This window comes from Lytechinus variegatus, chromosome 2 (assembly GCF_018143015.1).
Source record: "Lytechinus variegatus isolate NC3 chromosome 2, Lvar_3.0, whole genome shotgun sequence".
NCBI lineage: Eukaryota > Metazoa > Echinodermata > Echinoidea > Temnopleuroida > Toxopneustidae > Lytechinus > Lytechinus variegatus.
Window position 1 is genome coordinate 29,844,426 of NC_054741.1, and position 18,475 is coordinate 29,862,900.

The following is an 18,475-nucleotide window of genomic DNA, read 5'->3' on the forward strand; positions in this document are numbered from 1 at the left end:
CTAGGATTAGGGGAGAAAATAGGGGTAAATGTGACTGCATTCTGTACTATTTATCTAACAATAAATAACTTCTGTTTTGCATCATCAGAGCTCCCCTCCACAATGCTTTACAGTAATGCATATAATTGGGAAATCATTTATATCATTAAGTGATTAAAATTCAGTAACCAAATATCATAGTGTTATCAGTCACATAGTAATGTATTTGAGCCAAGAAACACATAATAATATCAGCTTGCTGAAAATTATATATTTGTTCTATGTTCATTGTCTAGCCTTATATGATTTTTAAACATTATTTGTAATTTTTTTACAACCCATGTTGTGTTATAGGTGCAGTCAACATGGTTAAAGCATATCACGACGCCCATTCACCTAAAGCCAAGGAGCCTGTGAGTGAGGCTAAGGTTGGGGTTCGAGACTGCACGCAAGCATTGTGCCATATGGAGGCTGAATTGGAGGCTAATCTTGGTGCCTTTGTATTAAAGATTGAGGGTGAGGTTCGGTTTTATCAGCATTGGACGATTGGAGTTCTTTTTCATTTTATTGAGATTTGTGTTTTTATATAGAACATTTAAGATCATTGAAGATAAAGTGTGATATAAAGGAGCAGATATGAAAAAAATATAATCAAAATAATTTTTGGCATACAAAGCAAAGAGTTTAGAAATCAAGGTTTCATTTAAAGGCTTATACATGTGTGTGCAGTGTCCCTTTAATACAGAAACTTTGTAATGCAATTTAATTCATAGACTTAATTAGAAGTAAAATGTTTCAAAATAAACACAGTCCATTCTCTAATCAAATCAGAAATTCACCATTGACAATGTCAATTTGACCATGTAATATGTAACCTTTAAGATATTTGTGAAAATTTTTTAGGAATGATGTATGATTTATATATTTTTCAATTGTAGGAATTGCTGGGTTTGCACGAGTGACAAGAGGCGATGTCTTTGAAGTAAGTATCTTATGCTAACTTCAGGGGCCCATTTCATGAAACTTGTTAAAAGAACAAATTAACAACTGTCAAAAGCTACTGAAATCCTTCAATCTGAGTGGCTGATAGTAAATTTGTTATAGAAATCATGCCTTTTTTATTATAACAAGTCTTATTGAAACGGAACCTTGATCCTAACTTCAGGGGTCCATTTCATAAAACTTGTTATAAATAAAAATTTGTAATAATGGATAAAAGTTACTGAAATCCTTCAATCTGAGTGGCTGACAGTAAATTTGTAATAGAAATCATGCCTTTTTTATTATAACAAGTCTTATTGAAACGGGACCTTGATCCTAACTTCAGGGGTCCATTTCATAAAACTTGTTATAAATAAAAATTTGTAATAATGGATAAAAGTTACTGAAATCCTTCAATCTGAGTGGCTGATAGTAAATTTGTAAAAGAAATCATGCCTTTTTTATTATAACAAGTCTTATTGAAACGGAACCTTGATCCTAACTTCAGGGGTCCATTTCATAAAACTTGTTATAAATAAAAATTTGTAATAATGGATAAAAGTTACTGAAATCCTTCAATCTGAGTGGCTGATAGTAAATTTGTAATTGAAACTGTGCATACAAGTCTTCATGAAATAGGACCCTGAACTGAACAGAACTTTGTAAACTTGACATAACAGATTTGGCCATTCATCACTAATACATTGAGTGACATGTAGTTTAGTTGTTATTCCCAGAAATTGTATTGTCTCTAGATCAAGGAATGTTTTACTTTCCTTGTCAGTGGGAATTTTCAATTTAGTTTCAAATTCTTCAGTCAGACATTGTCAGAGCTACATGTTATTATTATTTGTTTGGCGTCACCTGTGCCTCGGAGGCGAAAAGCAAAGTGAATCACTGTGACCCGCAGGTCTCTCCTCCCGATCTGATTGGGGGGAATGCAGGTGGACCACTACACCGGGGTTTCCCCCTACTCTTATACGAATAGTGCAATGGGTTCTTAACGTGCAAAGGTGGTGACTCTCCTCTACACAGGGCCTCCATTTAACGTCCTATCCGAGGGACGGAGTGTTTTCCAATGTAACATAGCCTGCATCTATGAAACATGGGAGAGACGTTTACACACAATGCACTGGCTTCAGTCATCCGCCCGGGGTGGACTCGAACCCACGATCTTTGGTTCGACGGGCAGACGCGTTACCGACTGAGCCAACACCGCACTTGGTGTATTCCTAATGAAGAAGGATGGAATGATATATATTCATTTTCAATTCATTTATTGTTCATAGAATTAAGCCAGTGTAAACAATGATTTTGTCCATTTCTTATAGCATTTTTGTAACTTTGTTTTCATCATTTCTGATACTTTGTCTTTAATTCCGCAGATCACTTTCAAGTATGGCTTTCAAAAGTGGAAGACGAAATGTAAGGTGGAGAAGGATCTAAGTCAGACATGGGAAGGTGATGAGATTGTGCTTTATCCTATGGTTGGAGACTTCCTCACAATAAAGGTATGCAAGCTCCATATCTCCCTATATCAATTAGCATAAAATGGCACATCATTATTCATCATCTACTTCTTCTCTTATAATTCATATTTGGAGTGCTTTACAGATTGAAAGTAATACATACAAATATGTGTGCATTCTGTAAATAGAATCATTGCAATTCAGATAATATAGCTGTTGAAAATAAGCTAGAAATGTATAATTTTTTCCTTTGTATGATATGATGCATAGATCTGGGAGAGTTAATTAATTCATGTGTATGACAATTTCTGGCCACTCACTGTTTGTGAGTTTGTTTGTAAGCATTATATCATTATTTTGTTTGACATTTAACCCATCGGTCACAGAGATAATTATATCATTGTTTTTTTTTTATAACCTTTGACCTATAGGTCACAGAGATCAGGGGTATTGCAAGATCCAACGTCACCATTGGCAACCTGGAGTTTGATACGTCAGATTTCTATGGAGCAGAACCGCAAAACTTGACTATAGATGTGAACGAAACTGGAACAATTAAATTGAACATTATTGTAACATGGAGCCCCTTCCATGTGGATGAAGAAGATCTCAAACAGCTCAACAAGAACTCGTATCATCGGAGAGAAAGAACGCTAACCGATTCTATGATCAATGTTCATGTAAGCTTGGCCCATTTGTCTTCTTATATTAACATAATGTTGCTGCAAATCAAATTGGAACATTTTTTTTCCATCAACTATGTAAGCTAGACTCATTTGCCATGTTTGTTTTTATGTTAACATATACTTATTACATAATTAAGAAAAGAGGATGTGTGTTTCCATTCTGTTACAGGTAATTCTAGGTATGTGTTAGACCACTGTTGAGCTTACTTGAAGTGAAAGTGAGGAAGTGGAAGTTCATCTTTTTTCCAGTCCAAGCAAAAGAAAAAGTGACCTTTCAAAGTTTCAAATTAATGAAAAATCAATTCGTTATACCTGTGTTAATGATTGTTTTGAAGAACCTTTTCCATTTTGCTCCATTATTATATCATTTCATGAAATAAATTGTTTTTTTTAAACAATTGATGAAAGAAAAGTTTGCTTAGAATATTAAGTAACAAGCATGTTTGACTGAAAGCTTTGTCTGTTTCATTGATCATATCTTTAATAAGAGATGTAAAGTAATGTTTTTCTCCCATTTTCTTGCAGCAAAAGAGATTAAGTACAGCATCAACATCCTCTTCCTCCGACACTCCGCACTCACCGATGCGTCCAAAACAAAATAAGCCAGTAGAGATCTCATCGTCACCAACCTTAACATTAGAGGAAGCATTACACAATGTTGTTCGCTTATTAGAGATCTTAACGGGACAGTACAGTGAACTGAGACCATTAGAACAACAGATAACTCATCTAGACTCATTCCTCAAGGTAAATTACTACTACTACTACTAGTACCATTCACCATCAACCACTACATAGGGAAGAACAATGTTCTAAGGAGTCATCAGTGCCTTCTAGGTCACCATGAACTTCTCCCTCCAAGCCAATCTATCCAGTGGATATTGGATACTTTTTTTCAATTTATTTTCCACATATTGAGTAAAAACCTTACAATGTCAATTTAATACATGCATAGATAATAACAATACAAGTATAAATAGTTACTTTCAATCACTATTAAACTCATGTCATTTTGTCTCATATTTGATCACCACTCAATACAGATTCAGGTACATTATTATATTTCCATTCTGCTGTGAGATGGCTCCAATATAATATGATGGCTAGCGGGAAATTAATGATATGCCTAATAATGATCAAGTCTCTATCAAAGCAAACATTAGTCACTAAATGATCAGAGACCATTTCGGTTTCACCGAAAGTCACGTGAATGGTGCCGGCTTATATCCCACTGCTGCCACCACAAAATGAACAGACTGTTCTGGTTTCATCCAAAGTCACTTGAATGGTGCAGGCTTATATCCCACTGCTACCACCATACCATTCAATGAACAGACTGTTCTGGTTTCACCCAAAGTCACTTGAATGGTACCAGCTTATACCCTCCCCCCTCCCCTTCCATCATGCCATTAAATGAACCAAGACCAGTATGGTTTCACCCAAACTCACTTGAATGGTGCTAGCTATATCCCACCGCTGACACCATAAATGAACAGACACTAGTCTGGTTTCACCCAAAGTCATTTGAATGGTACCAGCTTATGTCCCCCCACTGCCATCATGCCATTGAATGAACAGAGACCAGTATGGTGTCATCCAAAGTCACTTGAATGGTGCAGGCTAATATCCCAACACTGCCACCATTCCATTAAATGAACAGACACCCATCTGGTTTCACCCAAAATAATTTGAATGATGCCTGCTTACATCCCACTGCTGCCACCATTTCATTAAATGAACAGAGAGCTGTTGGGTTTACCTGAAGTCACTTGAATGGTGCAGACTTTTATCACACCACTGCAACCATAAAATTAACAGATTCATCATTTTGTAGCCACCGTAACTCATTTAAATTGCCCAGGTTTTTGTCTTGCCCAACAGATAACAATTACAATTGTCTGAGCCTAGACTTTTCCATTTATATTGCATTGTAATCTAGACTAGTTGAAGACAATCTCATGTCTACTGTAATTAGTGCTTTTTCACAGATCAACCTTTGTTCTTTTTTTTTTAAATCTTTTTTGTAGAAGAATCTTGATAAGAAGCGTCGTGAGTCAACCATCAGTCTTTCAGTCAAGAATGCTTTAGATAGTTTTGACTTCCTGAATGAGATAGATGAAGGTCTGAGTGACACAGTTGATTCGTCCAGCATGGAAGAGTGAGTAGATGTGTAGTGATGCCCTGTTCATCATACTTGTCATCAGTAATGAAAGCTGAACATTCTTTGTGGATATTCATATGCCTCAATTTCAGTAGCCTATAACAAGAGCTCTTTCTGTTTGATTTATGAAATAGCCCACACAGATGTTTTATTTTCTTTTATCAAGTGTTCTATAGACTAGGGATGCCACGTTGTAGACTTTTAAAACTTGTTTTCAGCAATAGAAAACAGACTTTTTGTGTAGGCAATGGCTAATTCTAGATGAAGTGGTATCCCTGCACATGACGAGTCTAATTGCAATTTATATGTGCACATTTATGAAAACCAAATTTTGTTGACATGTATGATAATGTTCTGGGTAATTTATTAGTCCAAAATAGTGGCAGAATGAGAAATCGATTTACACAAAAATAATAATGTATATATATTTTTTTCAAATCATACATCAATACATCTTGGGTGTTGGAATAATCTTTAAGTGTTGTCATCTTCTGACCATAGCAATTTATACCTTCATTACCTTGGATGATACTATGTATATTACTTTTATATTTGCAAATGTTTTCAACATTTCTGTAACTTTCAGAACAAATCGCAAGAATGCCTGTGATAATGTTGACGGTGTAGCCGTGTCGTCAGACCGTCTTAGTGACTCGACATGTATAGAAGAGGACCTCCCATCGCAGGTGGAGCTTCGTGGCATCAGGTCACCATCCAGCAACTCGTCTGTCAAGAGAAGCAGCAGGTTTCTGGACCTTAGTGAGAAGAGGGAGAGTCGCATGCTGGAGCTGAACGAACAGCGGGGGAACCGTCTGCTGGAGTCCCCGGCGGATAGTTCTTTCGGGAGCATGAAGCGTCTTCCTGGTTCAGAAGAGAACTTGACGACAGGAAGTGAATCCATTGACGTGACTCTTACTCATCATCTCATGTTTACGGAATACCTGTTGAGTGTAAGTAGTTCACAAAGATGCTTATCCCATGTTAGAACAGTTCAAACTTTACAGCATGACATCTAGTCTTAAGATCAAATTTAGCATCATTTAAGTCCTTTGTGATATTGTAATAATGATAATAGGCATTTATATAACGCAATCTATCTAGAAATATTCTATTCTGAGGTGCGATTTTATTATTATTACCCCGGCTTTAGCTCGAGCTGCCTTTCAGCGCTCCTGCATTAAAGGAATTAATCCTACTGGGTACCCATTCACCTCATCTGGGTTGAGTGCAACCTATTGTACATCCTACATTGCAGTCAAAACTGTCTGTGTTGTTCACAGACCAGTAGCAGTTACTGCAAATCTTTTTGCTATTTGATGTTTCATTGCATATGACCAAGTTCAAATGTATTGTGAATATTGGAGTCAGATTCCTCAAATCTGTTGCAGTTTCATACAAAGCATCATTTACATGATCCTATATTCAGTTCAAATGTAAATTGGGACACTTTTTCTTGATTTTTTTAATTTTTGCATTTCACTTATTGTAAAGTAGTCATTTTTTGGTCATTCATGGTCACTTATGAACAAGTATTGTACTAAATTCACTTGATTTCCATGACCCATTTTGTGACATCTGGTTTATCATAAATTTCCATTTAAAGGACAAGTCCACCCCAACAAAAACTTGATTTGAATAAAAAGAGAAAAATTCAACTAGCATAACACTGAAAATTTCATCAAAATCGGATGTAAAATAAGAAAGTTATGGCATTTTAAAGTTTCGCTTATTTTCAACAAAATAGTTATATGAACGAGCCAGTTACATCCAAATGAGAGAGTTGATGGCATCACTCACTCACTATTTCTTTTGTATTTTATTATATGAAATATGAAATATTTTTATTTTCTCGTCATTGTCATGTGAAATGAAGTTTCATTCCTCGCTGAACACATGGAATTCCATTATTTTAACATTTTGTGCTTCAGGCAAGGAGGTCCTAATCGTCAAATTCGTAAAAATTGAAATATTGTATAATTCAAACATATTGGGCGGTTCGTTCATATAACTATTTTGTTGAAAATAAGCAAAACTTTGAAATGTCATAACTTTCTTATTTTACATCCGATTTTGATGAAATTTTCAGCATTGTGCTTGTCTGATTTTTTTCTATTGATTCAAATCAACATTTTTCTGAGGTGGACTTGACCTTTAAGACCGCACATGATGAAATATATGGGAAACAAAATCTATGTGCTCTGGACTTTTCTCCCTTGCTTTAATAGTGAGAATTTTGTTTTGAATATCTTTTTTTAGATGTAAAAAACCTTAATTAGAAAAAATTGATACTTTCAGAACAAAATGTGCTCATGGTTTGGACTTATACCATTGGGAGATATGTGTTACATGTGGCTCCCCAAATTTAGCCCCACTTTGAGATAAACTGTTTATGTTTGTTTATATTTTCAGTTTGTTCTTTATTTTTTTTTGTTTATTCAAATATTTTATATGTTTCTTGCAATCTAAACAAGATTTTCAGTAATTAATGTTAACCAGGGAGTTGCCTAGATAGGCCTACTGGCTTTTTGCTACTCCCTCACATCCCATCCATTACCTTATATATTTTGTTATTTTGTCCAAATTTTGCAATTTTCGATGTTATTTAACTCTATCATTATGGAATCATTTGATTCTTTGTATCCCGATGTACTGTATCTTGTTTTGTTTTTTATAGATGTGAAGAAAAAATATTTCAATTTGAAAATATGGGCCTATGACTTAACAAATCTATATAATAATCTTCCTTGTCATCTCTGCAGCATCTTGGTGCATTTGGTCCCCTCAAACTGAAGGAGACGATAGCATTGAACAAGCTCCAGCAGCAAGCAGCAATAATCGAGCAGCTGATTGTGTTAGCAGTCAGCGGCGTCCATGTCAGCTCGGCGGACGAAGGTATTGCCGGTCGTACCCAACGTATACTAGGGCTGGGTGAGCAAGGATACTACATGGTCATTCACATATAACCACATCTATTTATCTTTCAACCCCATATTTAATGCCATCAAAAGAATTATTGCAATTACTACAAAATGTATATTCCATTTGCCATTCCTAACTACTGGGATCCCCATGGACATTCATGATATCATATTCTCATCTATATACCGTTTTAACCATTGCTTGAAACAAATTTGAAAAAAAATATTTGCAGCAAAATTTGATAATAAATCACAATAGTTATAGTTATCAACAAAATAAAAAATGAAAAAAACTCAGATGTTTCAGAGGTCTTACACTCATATTACATTCATTATTATGCTTATGACCAAATATGTATATAATATTTGATCTAACAGCACTAAAATTCCTGTGCATGTAGATTTTTAATACTAGTTCTTATAAACATGCAAGGGTTGATGTGCAATAATACTTTGTCTACCCCCCTCCTCCCGGCCTGACCTACTCTTCTCCTTTCTATTTCATTCTATATCTCTTCCTTTGCTTTCTTAAAAAATGTGAGTGACCTTGTAATGCCTAGCTTGCCCAGCTTATTGACCAGCTAATGTTAACTTTTAAGTTGAATTGTCCATTTTGCAAACTCCAATATACTTGGCAAGTGTAAAGAAAGGGCGTGAAAATCTCCATGACCCCATCCTATGTATATCTAGCAATCGGTCCGATAGTTGATTGTACAACTACATGAATATAATCAACAATGTAAGCAATTGTGGAAATCGGCCTAATGATATATTGCTATTTTTTGTTACCGACCTAAGACATGAGTTTCATACCCCCTTTTATTGTAAAGAATGAATTTGCCACACTGAAAATTTCATGTGGCTGTTCTCAAATTAACACCACTTTATTCAAGTCATCAGGGCCATGTTTCATATAAAAATTGCAGATAATTTGTATAAGCTACTGAAATAATGCTGTTTTATTGACCGAAAGCTAAATTGTCACAGATTTCTAGAATTAGTTAGTGAAAATAGTTTCATGAAATGAAGCCAATGTTTTTACACCTGCAAAAAGGGACATCCCTCTTTAATGAACTTAATTTTCATAGGTGGTAACAGTGAAGAGGATTGTATCATAGTAAAGTTTTTCTATGAGAATTACAGCCTGAAAGAAATCATATGCTTATTGCTCTACTTATTTCATAATCATTCATTATAATCATTCAATTTGGTTGCAATCATCTGCTCAAAGAGTATGTTGCATAATCACTTGGTTCATGGTTTCTACAAGTCTTACTTGTCCTATTTTTAAAATTTCCACATCATTTTAGGAGTATCATTGAATTCAAAAGTAACTTAAACAAATTTGTAATGCCACCTATTTGATAAGATGTGATAATGCAGCAATTAAACCACTAGCCAAGTAATTTAATACTGTACTTGTACATGAACAGTATTGGAAATATAATGTAATACAAATTTATGTTTGACTGATTTGCACTGTTGTTCACAATAACTAAGATGCTATGTGTCTAGACAGTTTGACATTCAAATTTCAACAACAATTGAGTTTAAACAAGCAGTGATAAATAGCATTCTGAGACTTTTCTTGTAATCCTTTAGTTCTTCCGGAATTGAAGCTGAATCTACCACTCTTGGAATTCTGGGAACAGTGCAGAGAGAAGGAGGCCCTCTATGTGAATGCCGACTCATTTCTTCTTCAGCTGGATGTGAAGTTTGGAGCTAAACTCCGAACGAATCACCCTGAGATAGCAGATGATGGTAAGCATCAAGAGAAAATAGTTTATCTTTGCTTAAAATGGTATTCAGGGAAGCGAACCAAAGAGTAGCATCAAATGACCAGATGCAATCCCGTGACTGTATAAGACTTTCATCCATTATGATTATTTCGATTGTGGTTGTATTTAGCCTTTTTTTCATAAGGATAATATGAAGGCTTTCATTTACACGTTTATTTAACAGATAAGGTTCATTGAGCAATTGGGAAAGAAAAATGTTAAATATACAGTAATGAAATTATCAATATATGAAGCAATAGTAAAAAGAATTTGTAAACCATAGATCGCTGATCAAAAATTAGTTTGTCTGTGAAAGGATATGGATTGTTTGCTAGTATTTCATCTGTGTCACTCTGCCCAGTGGCTACATGCCTAAACTGAAGTTTACCCTGACATAGCAACATGCATTAGTCATTAACTAAAATTCATTTAACTCCATTTTTTTTTATAAACCCATTATTTAAGACCGAAATAGGTTACAGTGAAAAAATTAATCCAAATGTAGGGTTGTTTTTATATTCCACAGTTTATGTAATCTGGGCTTCATCTTACAAAGAGTTATGATTGATCCAATCAATCGTAACTCTTTGGAAATCCATCAGTGTCATAATTTTTTTCTTTAGGAAAATTGAAAAATGTCCTTTATAGACTAAGGGGAACACACCAATTTGTAAAGAAACAATGAATTAATGAATAAACATCATACCTAGAAAACATTTTGAACTAAAATGTATTTTAGAGTGGGCGTTGGTGGCTTTCAATAGTTAAGGTTGATGGGCCCCGTCTTACAAAGTGTTACGATTGATCCAATCAATTGTAACTATGGAAATCCATCAGTGTCATAATTTTTTCTAGAGGATATTGGCACAATGTCCTTTGTGAACAAAGAGCACAGTGAATTTTCACGAAAAACAATGAATGCAGCAATATACATCATAGTTAAAAAATAATTTGAACAAACATGCATAATACATGTTGACCTTGCTGGCCGTCCATAGTTGCAATTGATTTGATCAATTCCAACTCTTTGTAAGACCTGGCCCAGATCGATTGCAACTCTTTGTAAGATGAGGCCCAGATCTTATACCTTCCAAATTGGGCCTAGGAAAACTAATGAATCTGTGATGATGACGGCACATTTCTTTTTCTTTGTTTCAGTATTCCATAGTGTGTGCAATAGGATCATAGAGAGACCCGCAGACTTGATGAGCCCTAAGACTATTATCACATTATTCCAATACGTCTCCTACTTCACTCAAGAGAACAGACGGCATCCAGAGAAATGTCTAAATGACATCACAAATGAATGTAAGCACACCACCTTTGATATTACTTTGTAGTCCTCACTTTATGGAGTATGTTTCGATACCTGTAATTTGTCAATCAAACCTCAAAACAATGAAAATCTATCTGGAATCATCGTCAGTGTTTTGTCTTTGCTTTAAGCAAACCCTTGATTTATATTTGAGACAGCTGTCAGATGCCCCAAGACCTCCCAAGTAACTTCTTAATGATGCAATTCATTAAGAAAACAAAGAAAGAAAGAAATGAATTGAAATATCTTTATTCAAAAGGACTTTTCCCCAAGTCTTTTCCATTTGTCTTTTCCTTGTTTTTTCTTTCCCCTCTCATTCTTTATTTCTACCTTTCAAATATTTACAAGTGCAATTCTTCATCATAGGTCCTCAACCCAAAATTGATTTCAAAGCTAACAACTTAAGACAGTGCTCTTCTGAAAGAATTAGATGAAATGATTTCATAACTTTCTATTGCATTTTTAATTTCACAGTTGAATTAACGGCAAGTTTAGAACCCGGTAGACCCGAGCTCCTGCGAACCATCAAGAGGATCCCCAAAGGCTTCCTCTTACCAGCGGGTAACCTGAGGGCGCTAGGTTTATTGCTCCTAGAGGACAGTGCCACCGTGCAGGCAGCAGTCAGAATGTATTTAGAATCCATTGCTAAGGAAGAAGATATCAGACAAAAGGTAGCCATTTTGTTCAATCTCATAGAGCGGAATTTGCAATATCCCTAGTTTCAAAAAGCAGTTTACTAAGGGTAGCTAAAGGTGGTAGAAAGGATTTGAAGTATGAAAAATTAAAAAGAAAATATGGTTGATTTCTGATAATTGATTGATAAAGGGAGATGTGATTGATAATGTGAATTTACAAAATGGCACCTAGATGACATTGCAATGACCTTTTTACCTTGAACTTCTTTGGTGCACATCGCATGATAAGTCCACTTAACTGATAAAATTTTGATGAAAATTGATGGAGGAGTTTTTGTTGATTTTGGTGGAACAAGAAAAGGGTGGAAAAATGAAAAATGATAAATAAAAAAGAAAATTTGTACAAAATTAATAGTTGGTCTGTTGATTGACACATCACCTAATTAATAGTTCTCAAAGATCTGAATTTGTGAGGTTGCTTATAAATTTTACTCTTCGAAAATGCATTGAAAATTGAAATTGGATAAGATGATATCTTGAGTCAAAAGAATTCTTGTCATGATCATAAAGAATTCAGGATATAGAGGATATTCCCCAAGAAATTCAAATTGGATTGTTCCATATATGAAAGGAAATGGTGTCCAACTTTTGTTTCTGTTTATATTGATATTAATAAGTTGTATTTTCCTTACAGGCTGTGACAGTGTACCTGGAATGCCTTGAGGAAAGAGATCTGTCGCTACGTCAGGCTGGTTGTGCAGCTCTAGCTGCTATGCAGGTTAGCTATCTTTCATTCTTTCCCCTCCCCTTCCTATCTCTCTTGTTGTATAGTCTCAATGTCCATCTATCTATCCATCTATCCTCCCCATTCTTCTGCCCCTCTCAAGACTCTTCTGTCTTTCTTTTACATTGCCACCACATTCTTTTTTTTTGGGGGGGGGTTTCAGTCCACCTCTATTTTTTGTGATATTTTTGAGGTAAAAGTTAGTAATTTAAATAAATTATTAGTAAATCCAAGGTTTAAAATCCAAATTCATTTTGGTGAACGAAAGGGAATGTCTGGATTTACCCTTGCAGCGATCCCCTTCCCTTTTACCACAATCAGTACATATGATATCAATCATCGATCCTCGAATATCAATCATCAGTCAGTCATCATTCATTATAATTACTATGCACACATCTATGAAATATATTCATATGATTGACTGATCAGTATATACCAATGCAAAAATAATTTTAGTTTTGTAGTTACATTGCATGAAACTTTCCCACTTTCAGGTAATCATATAGAAGTTTCTGTGGGTTGTCTGATATACCACTATCTATTAAAATCTGTTAAATTGTACCCTCTTTTATGATATTATACTCTTCATGTTGTAGAAGTTTTGAATTCACCAATTTCTGAGGTAATGGTTTCTTTTTTTCACAGGCATCAGAGTCATTTGAACAGTTGGTGTATTTAGTGCGCTGTGATATTGACGATGTGAAGACCACAGCCAAGGAAGCTCTTATGGCATTTGGTAAAAATTTTGATTTATTATTAAAGTACCTGTATATCCATTGTAATAATGATATTGGTGATATAATGATGATGGTGATGATGGCGATAATGATGATGATGATGATGGTGGTGGTGATGATAATGAGGATGATGATGGTGATGATGATGCTGATGATGATGGTGATGATGGCGATGATTATGATGGTGGTGGTGATGATAATGAGGATGATGATGATGATGGCGATGATGATGATGATGATCATCATGATCATCATGATGATGATCATCTTTTTGGGAATAATGCTAGGATTGAAAGTTCCCCTCATAATGGTATCAGTTAAAATAATTGATGATGTTGAAGAATTGAGTGATGGAATAAATAACTGCGATACCTTTATAATTGAATTGATTAATATATTGAATAATAGACATTTGGAAACATTACATACAATATATTATTAAACATATAGAATTGAATTGATTAAAGAATTGGTTAATGACTCCTTATCTTTATTTTCTTCCTAAATTCTGCTCCAGGTGAGGAAGGAAGGCTAGCTTATGAACAAGTATCTTACTCTCCATATGTGGCTTATGAACACCAGTATACACCGAATGGTGCTCCATTGATGACAACCGAGTTATAGCATTGGTATGCACTCAACAGTGCTCTGATTTTTACCGAAGCTAAATACACTAGCACCAGTATACGCTCAAGGGGTGTTCTGCTAAAGACTACTGCAATATAGCACCAGTAAACACCCAACAGTGTTTTTGCTAAAGTGTTTGGTGTTATGGTTCCATTATGCACCCAGCATGTTCTGCTGCAGATTAGGGCATCATAGCACCTGTATACACTCAACAGTGTGTGTTTTGCAACTAATTACACCTTCATGGCACCGATGGACACTTACCATGTTCTGATGATGAATATGGCACCGTAAAACTATTATATGCTCAACCAGTGCTTTTCCACAGACTACAGCATTTTAGCACAAGTATACACCTAACAGTTTTAGGGGCGAAGGGTAACAGCATTAAAGCACCAACATGCACTCAACTGTGCTCTGGATAAGACTACAACATTGACTCAACAGCATGACACCACCATCTTACACCTGGCGTTGAACCAGAATAAACAGTATTATATTAACACACTTAAATGGTTACTTAATGATGACTTCATGTTTTATAGTATGTGCCAGATATCTTTACATGAGAGTGAATAAGGTTTCAATTCCCAGTTAAAGTAATTAGTCGTAAAATTAAGAGGTTTTCATAAACCAAAATGCTTAATAAAACACCACTTATTATCCTAAAAATCTACATGGTGGGAGTAGTCCTTCCTGCGATTTAAATCTCAAAATATCCATTCTGATAATATCCATTATCAGAGTTCATCTAAATCTGTATTTTCCTTCTGCCGATATTGATGCATGTGACCTCAACGCCATCACTATTTCTTCCATTTGTTCCTGTTTCACTTATCTATTCATAGCAAAAATGTGCTTTTAACAAAAATTATCACATCTTTCCATGACATTTTTTCTCTTCCACTTTCATCCATACCATCCTCTTTCCGATTTGGTTTATCTACATATGTTCGGAAACACTTGGTCTAATTTCAAGGAGTGTTGTCTTTGAACCCTTTAAGCCCACAATTCATTTGTTTGGCTGGAACCTGGTCCATTTTCCTGAAGTTCTAATATCTACTTCGAGTCTCACTTGATGGAAATCCTTTCCAGACTAATTACCATTTTGTCTTTGCCGGATTAAAGAAGAGCCCGAGTACCTTATAGACTGATAGCGCCAACAAAATTGGATGTTAGACAAACTTGTTTTTAGGCCAGGTGGAATACAAATAGTAAGATGAATTTTTGTAGATTGATTAATTATTGTAGACACAAATGATGGTATTCTGATAGCCATGGGTTAGGTAAACCTTAACTTAGACCACACATTTATGGAATGCCAGTTGTAAACTCATTCACCAATTAAGAAACTTTCTTATCCTGCTTCAAAAATTGTTTTTAAAAAAATCGAGTTAGTCATGAAATGGAAATAGTAGGACAATACAAAGATATGAATTTTAATTAGTTAATTGATTTTGTCATGAATATGGAAGAAATACATGTGTTATGAAGCCAAGCATTCCAAAAAAATGTGGGTTAAAATCCTGGTTTAGACTAGGGTTGAAACTAGGTTTAATTATCAGAATACCAGCCAATGAAGTTGGACCATGTTTAGTTCACCTAGTTGTTAATTAGACCAAGTGGAGACAGAATAATCCAGTGTGCATCCTAAACACATGAACCGTTCTTTTCAATTTCCTTTTTTTATTTCTTTCACAAAGGGTTTCTTTCATACCTCATCTTTCCATGAACTCATATGGTAATATGAAGAAAGAAGGCACAGTTACAAGTATGTGATACCAAATGTAATACTGAACACAATGTCAGAAATGTAGTATATCCAAATCATGTATATTGATGAGAACGCCTGTACACAAGTAATGATTATATGCCTCTGCGTAAAGGATGTCGGATGCATGTGTTTATTCCTAAATATTGGTTATATATTGTTGTTCTTCATGAAACTGTGGTGCTAGCAATCGACTATCCAAATAATCTCTTGATAGATAACACTTGTCATATCTCTGTGACAGTAAGATGTTACAGGGTATTTTGCAAGAGCTTAGATTTTATGTGTGAAACGGGTATCGAAAAAATCTGAAGTAGATTCATATCGGCTTTATCTGTATTATGTAAGGTGTATAAAAACCTGTTTGATTTATTTCGTAGCAATCATCACAATGTGCATTTTCCAGCACATCTTAAATGCCAGGAGGGATGTGCCGAGTTCGATTATATCTGGGATATTTACATTTTCTCTCTGAGAAAAAAAATGTATTTAACAATCGTTCTTCAGGCGATAATGTGAGAGTCATGGTATTGCCACTAAACTAAGGCATTTCAATATGTGAAACAATTAAAGGGGAGTGTGCAGGTTCATTCTTTCGATCATGGTCAGTGAATAGAATCATATTCTTCCAGTTCCGTGTAGGAAGGAATGCCAGAGGTAACCATTTCACTATAAAATAATAATAATGATAATAATAGGCATTTATATTGCGCCATCTATCTAGAAATAATCGATTCCGAGGCACGTTATTATTTTTACCCCAGCTTTTAGTTAGAGCTGCTTCCAGCGCTCGGTGCATTTCAAGGAATTAATCCTGCTGGGTACCCATTCACCTCACCTGGGTTTAGTGCAGCACAATTTGTGTAGTTTTCTTGCTGAAGGAAAACACGCCATGGCTGGGATTCGAACCCACGTCCCTCTGATTGAGAGACGAAAGTCGTAACCACTAGACCCCGATGCCCCCACATGCCTCAGTAAATCAATCAAGCAGGAAGAATATATCATCCCATTTATTACTAATCACTCACGTTAAACTCAAATTATCGGTAAAATTTGAGATTGATGTCAAGGAGTCATTTTTCGGTTTGGTGTCAAACTTACGTCATCACACTGTAATATTGGTTTAATAGCCCAAAACCACAAGGCCACCTTATAAACCATGCTTTGATAAAAGGCATCTTCAGAATCATGAATTAGCAAATGCTATGTAATTGATTAATAAGACAATATGAATTGTAAATATGAAAGTTGAAGCTCTTAGAGCTTAATTTGGAGATATCCTTGCCAACTAGTTTACTTCTATTCCCTATTTGGCAAAGTACAAATGGCATATATTATGTTTATTTATTGAGTCTTATCATTGTGGACCTACGTAGTCTTAATACTATGTACTGATGCATATAATGCATCTTTGGACAAGATGAACTATTTTTTATGAAAGAAAATGATTTGTGAATATTGATCAGTAATTCAGAAAATTTAAGAAATATGAGATAAATAATGTATGTAATTTGTATATATGCAATTGAAAGTGGATTTTATGTTCACCTATGGTCATTCTCTATTCCTATGCATTATATATAGAAATAAGAAAATGCCAACTTACCCTTTTGAATGAGTTAAAGTCGAATCCAATCTCGTGTATTGGTTCTGGCGGACCCCATATATTGCCAAGCTACTTTAGAAAATCGTAAGTATGTAGGTTGTTGTCCGTAACCAATGTCTTCAATAAAGAATGTCGCTATTTTCATATTTGAATGAAGATTTGGCATTATGGAAGATTTCTAGTGATCAGACAAGGTTTGAATACATACCATACAATTAATTTTGTGCATTGATATAAACTATGCACTTTGTAAGTCAGATACACCATTTGTTGCCATATCCATTTCACTAGGCCACGCAAACTTAAATAGATGACCAGAAAAGAAACATTTATATTTCTTATTTCTCCGTAAGCTGCATAAATTCTTTCTACAATTTAAAGCCCAATCTTCTTTGAATTGAATCATGACAATCCAAACCATGTGATTTCATTGTTCCATCTTTGAAACCCATAACTTTCTGACAAATGTGACTTTCTCCTATACTTACATAGTGCGGGATACAAATTTGTTTTTGTTTCAATTTCAAATGAAGTCAGTGGAGCTGTGATCAATACATTCCCTCTTTTTATTTTCTGTGTCTTCAATTAAGTAAAGACAACATGGTACATTCATCTATATCATCATCATCACCATTATTATCATTAACACCACCACCATCATCATCATCACCACCACCACTACCACTACCAATGCCCCCAGCACCACCATTATCCTCTTGATATCATCCCCATTGATTAAATATGCCTTAGAGACAAGAAGTACACATCATCATCATCATCATCACCATCATCACCATCATCATCACCATCATCATCACTACCATCATCATCACCATCATCATCACCATTATCACCTCCACCAATGCCCCTAACACTTCCCACACCAGCATGAGCATTATCCACTTGATATCATTGTTGATCAAGTGTCCTTGGAGAGACAAGAAGCACACAGGATTGTTTTAAGATCTAAGTAGTCCTAGTGGTATGGATAAGTACCATGGACGTTTAGTTGGACCATCTATACC

At 35.1% G+C, this 18,475-nt stretch overlaps 1 protein-coding gene across 3 annotated transcripts in view; it reads left to right on the forward strand.

Moving 5' to 3' along the window:
• LOC121407793 (rho family-interacting cell polarization regulator 2-like) overlaps window positions 1–15,828 on the forward strand; it is a 32,910-nt gene extending 17,082 nt beyond the window's left edge. For 2 of the 3 annotated variants that reach the window (XM_041598995.1, XM_041598996.1), the window contains exons 6-19: window positions 334–495; window positions 918–961; window positions 2,346–2,471; window positions 2,861–3,109; window positions 3,641–3,862; window positions 5,143–5,273; window positions 5,863–6,226; window positions 8,036–8,204; window positions 9,797–9,955; window positions 11,131–11,280; window positions 11,762–11,958; window positions 12,617–12,700; window positions 13,355–13,445; window positions 13,964–15,828. In XM_041598995.1, coding sequence (XP_041454929.1) covers window positions 334–495; window positions 918–961; window positions 2,346–2,471; window positions 2,861–3,109; window positions 3,641–3,862; window positions 5,143–5,273; window positions 5,863–6,226; window positions 8,036–8,204; window positions 9,797–9,955; window positions 11,131–11,280; window positions 11,762–11,958; window positions 12,617–12,700; window positions 13,355–13,445; window positions 13,964–14,070 — 2,255 coding nt within the window. In that variant the 3' untranslated portion in view covers window positions 14,071–15,828. The remainder of the gene's footprint in view (window positions 1–333; window positions 496–917; window positions 962–2,345; window positions 2,472–2,860; window positions 3,110–3,640; window positions 3,863–5,142; window positions 5,274–5,862; window positions 6,227–8,035; window positions 8,205–9,796; window positions 9,956–11,130; window positions 11,281–11,761; window positions 11,959–12,616; window positions 12,701–13,354; window positions 13,446–13,963) is intronic. The other variant, XM_041598997.1, reaches the window with a different exon arrangement.
• The last annotated feature ends 2,647 nt before the right edge of the window (window positions 15,829–18,475 follow it).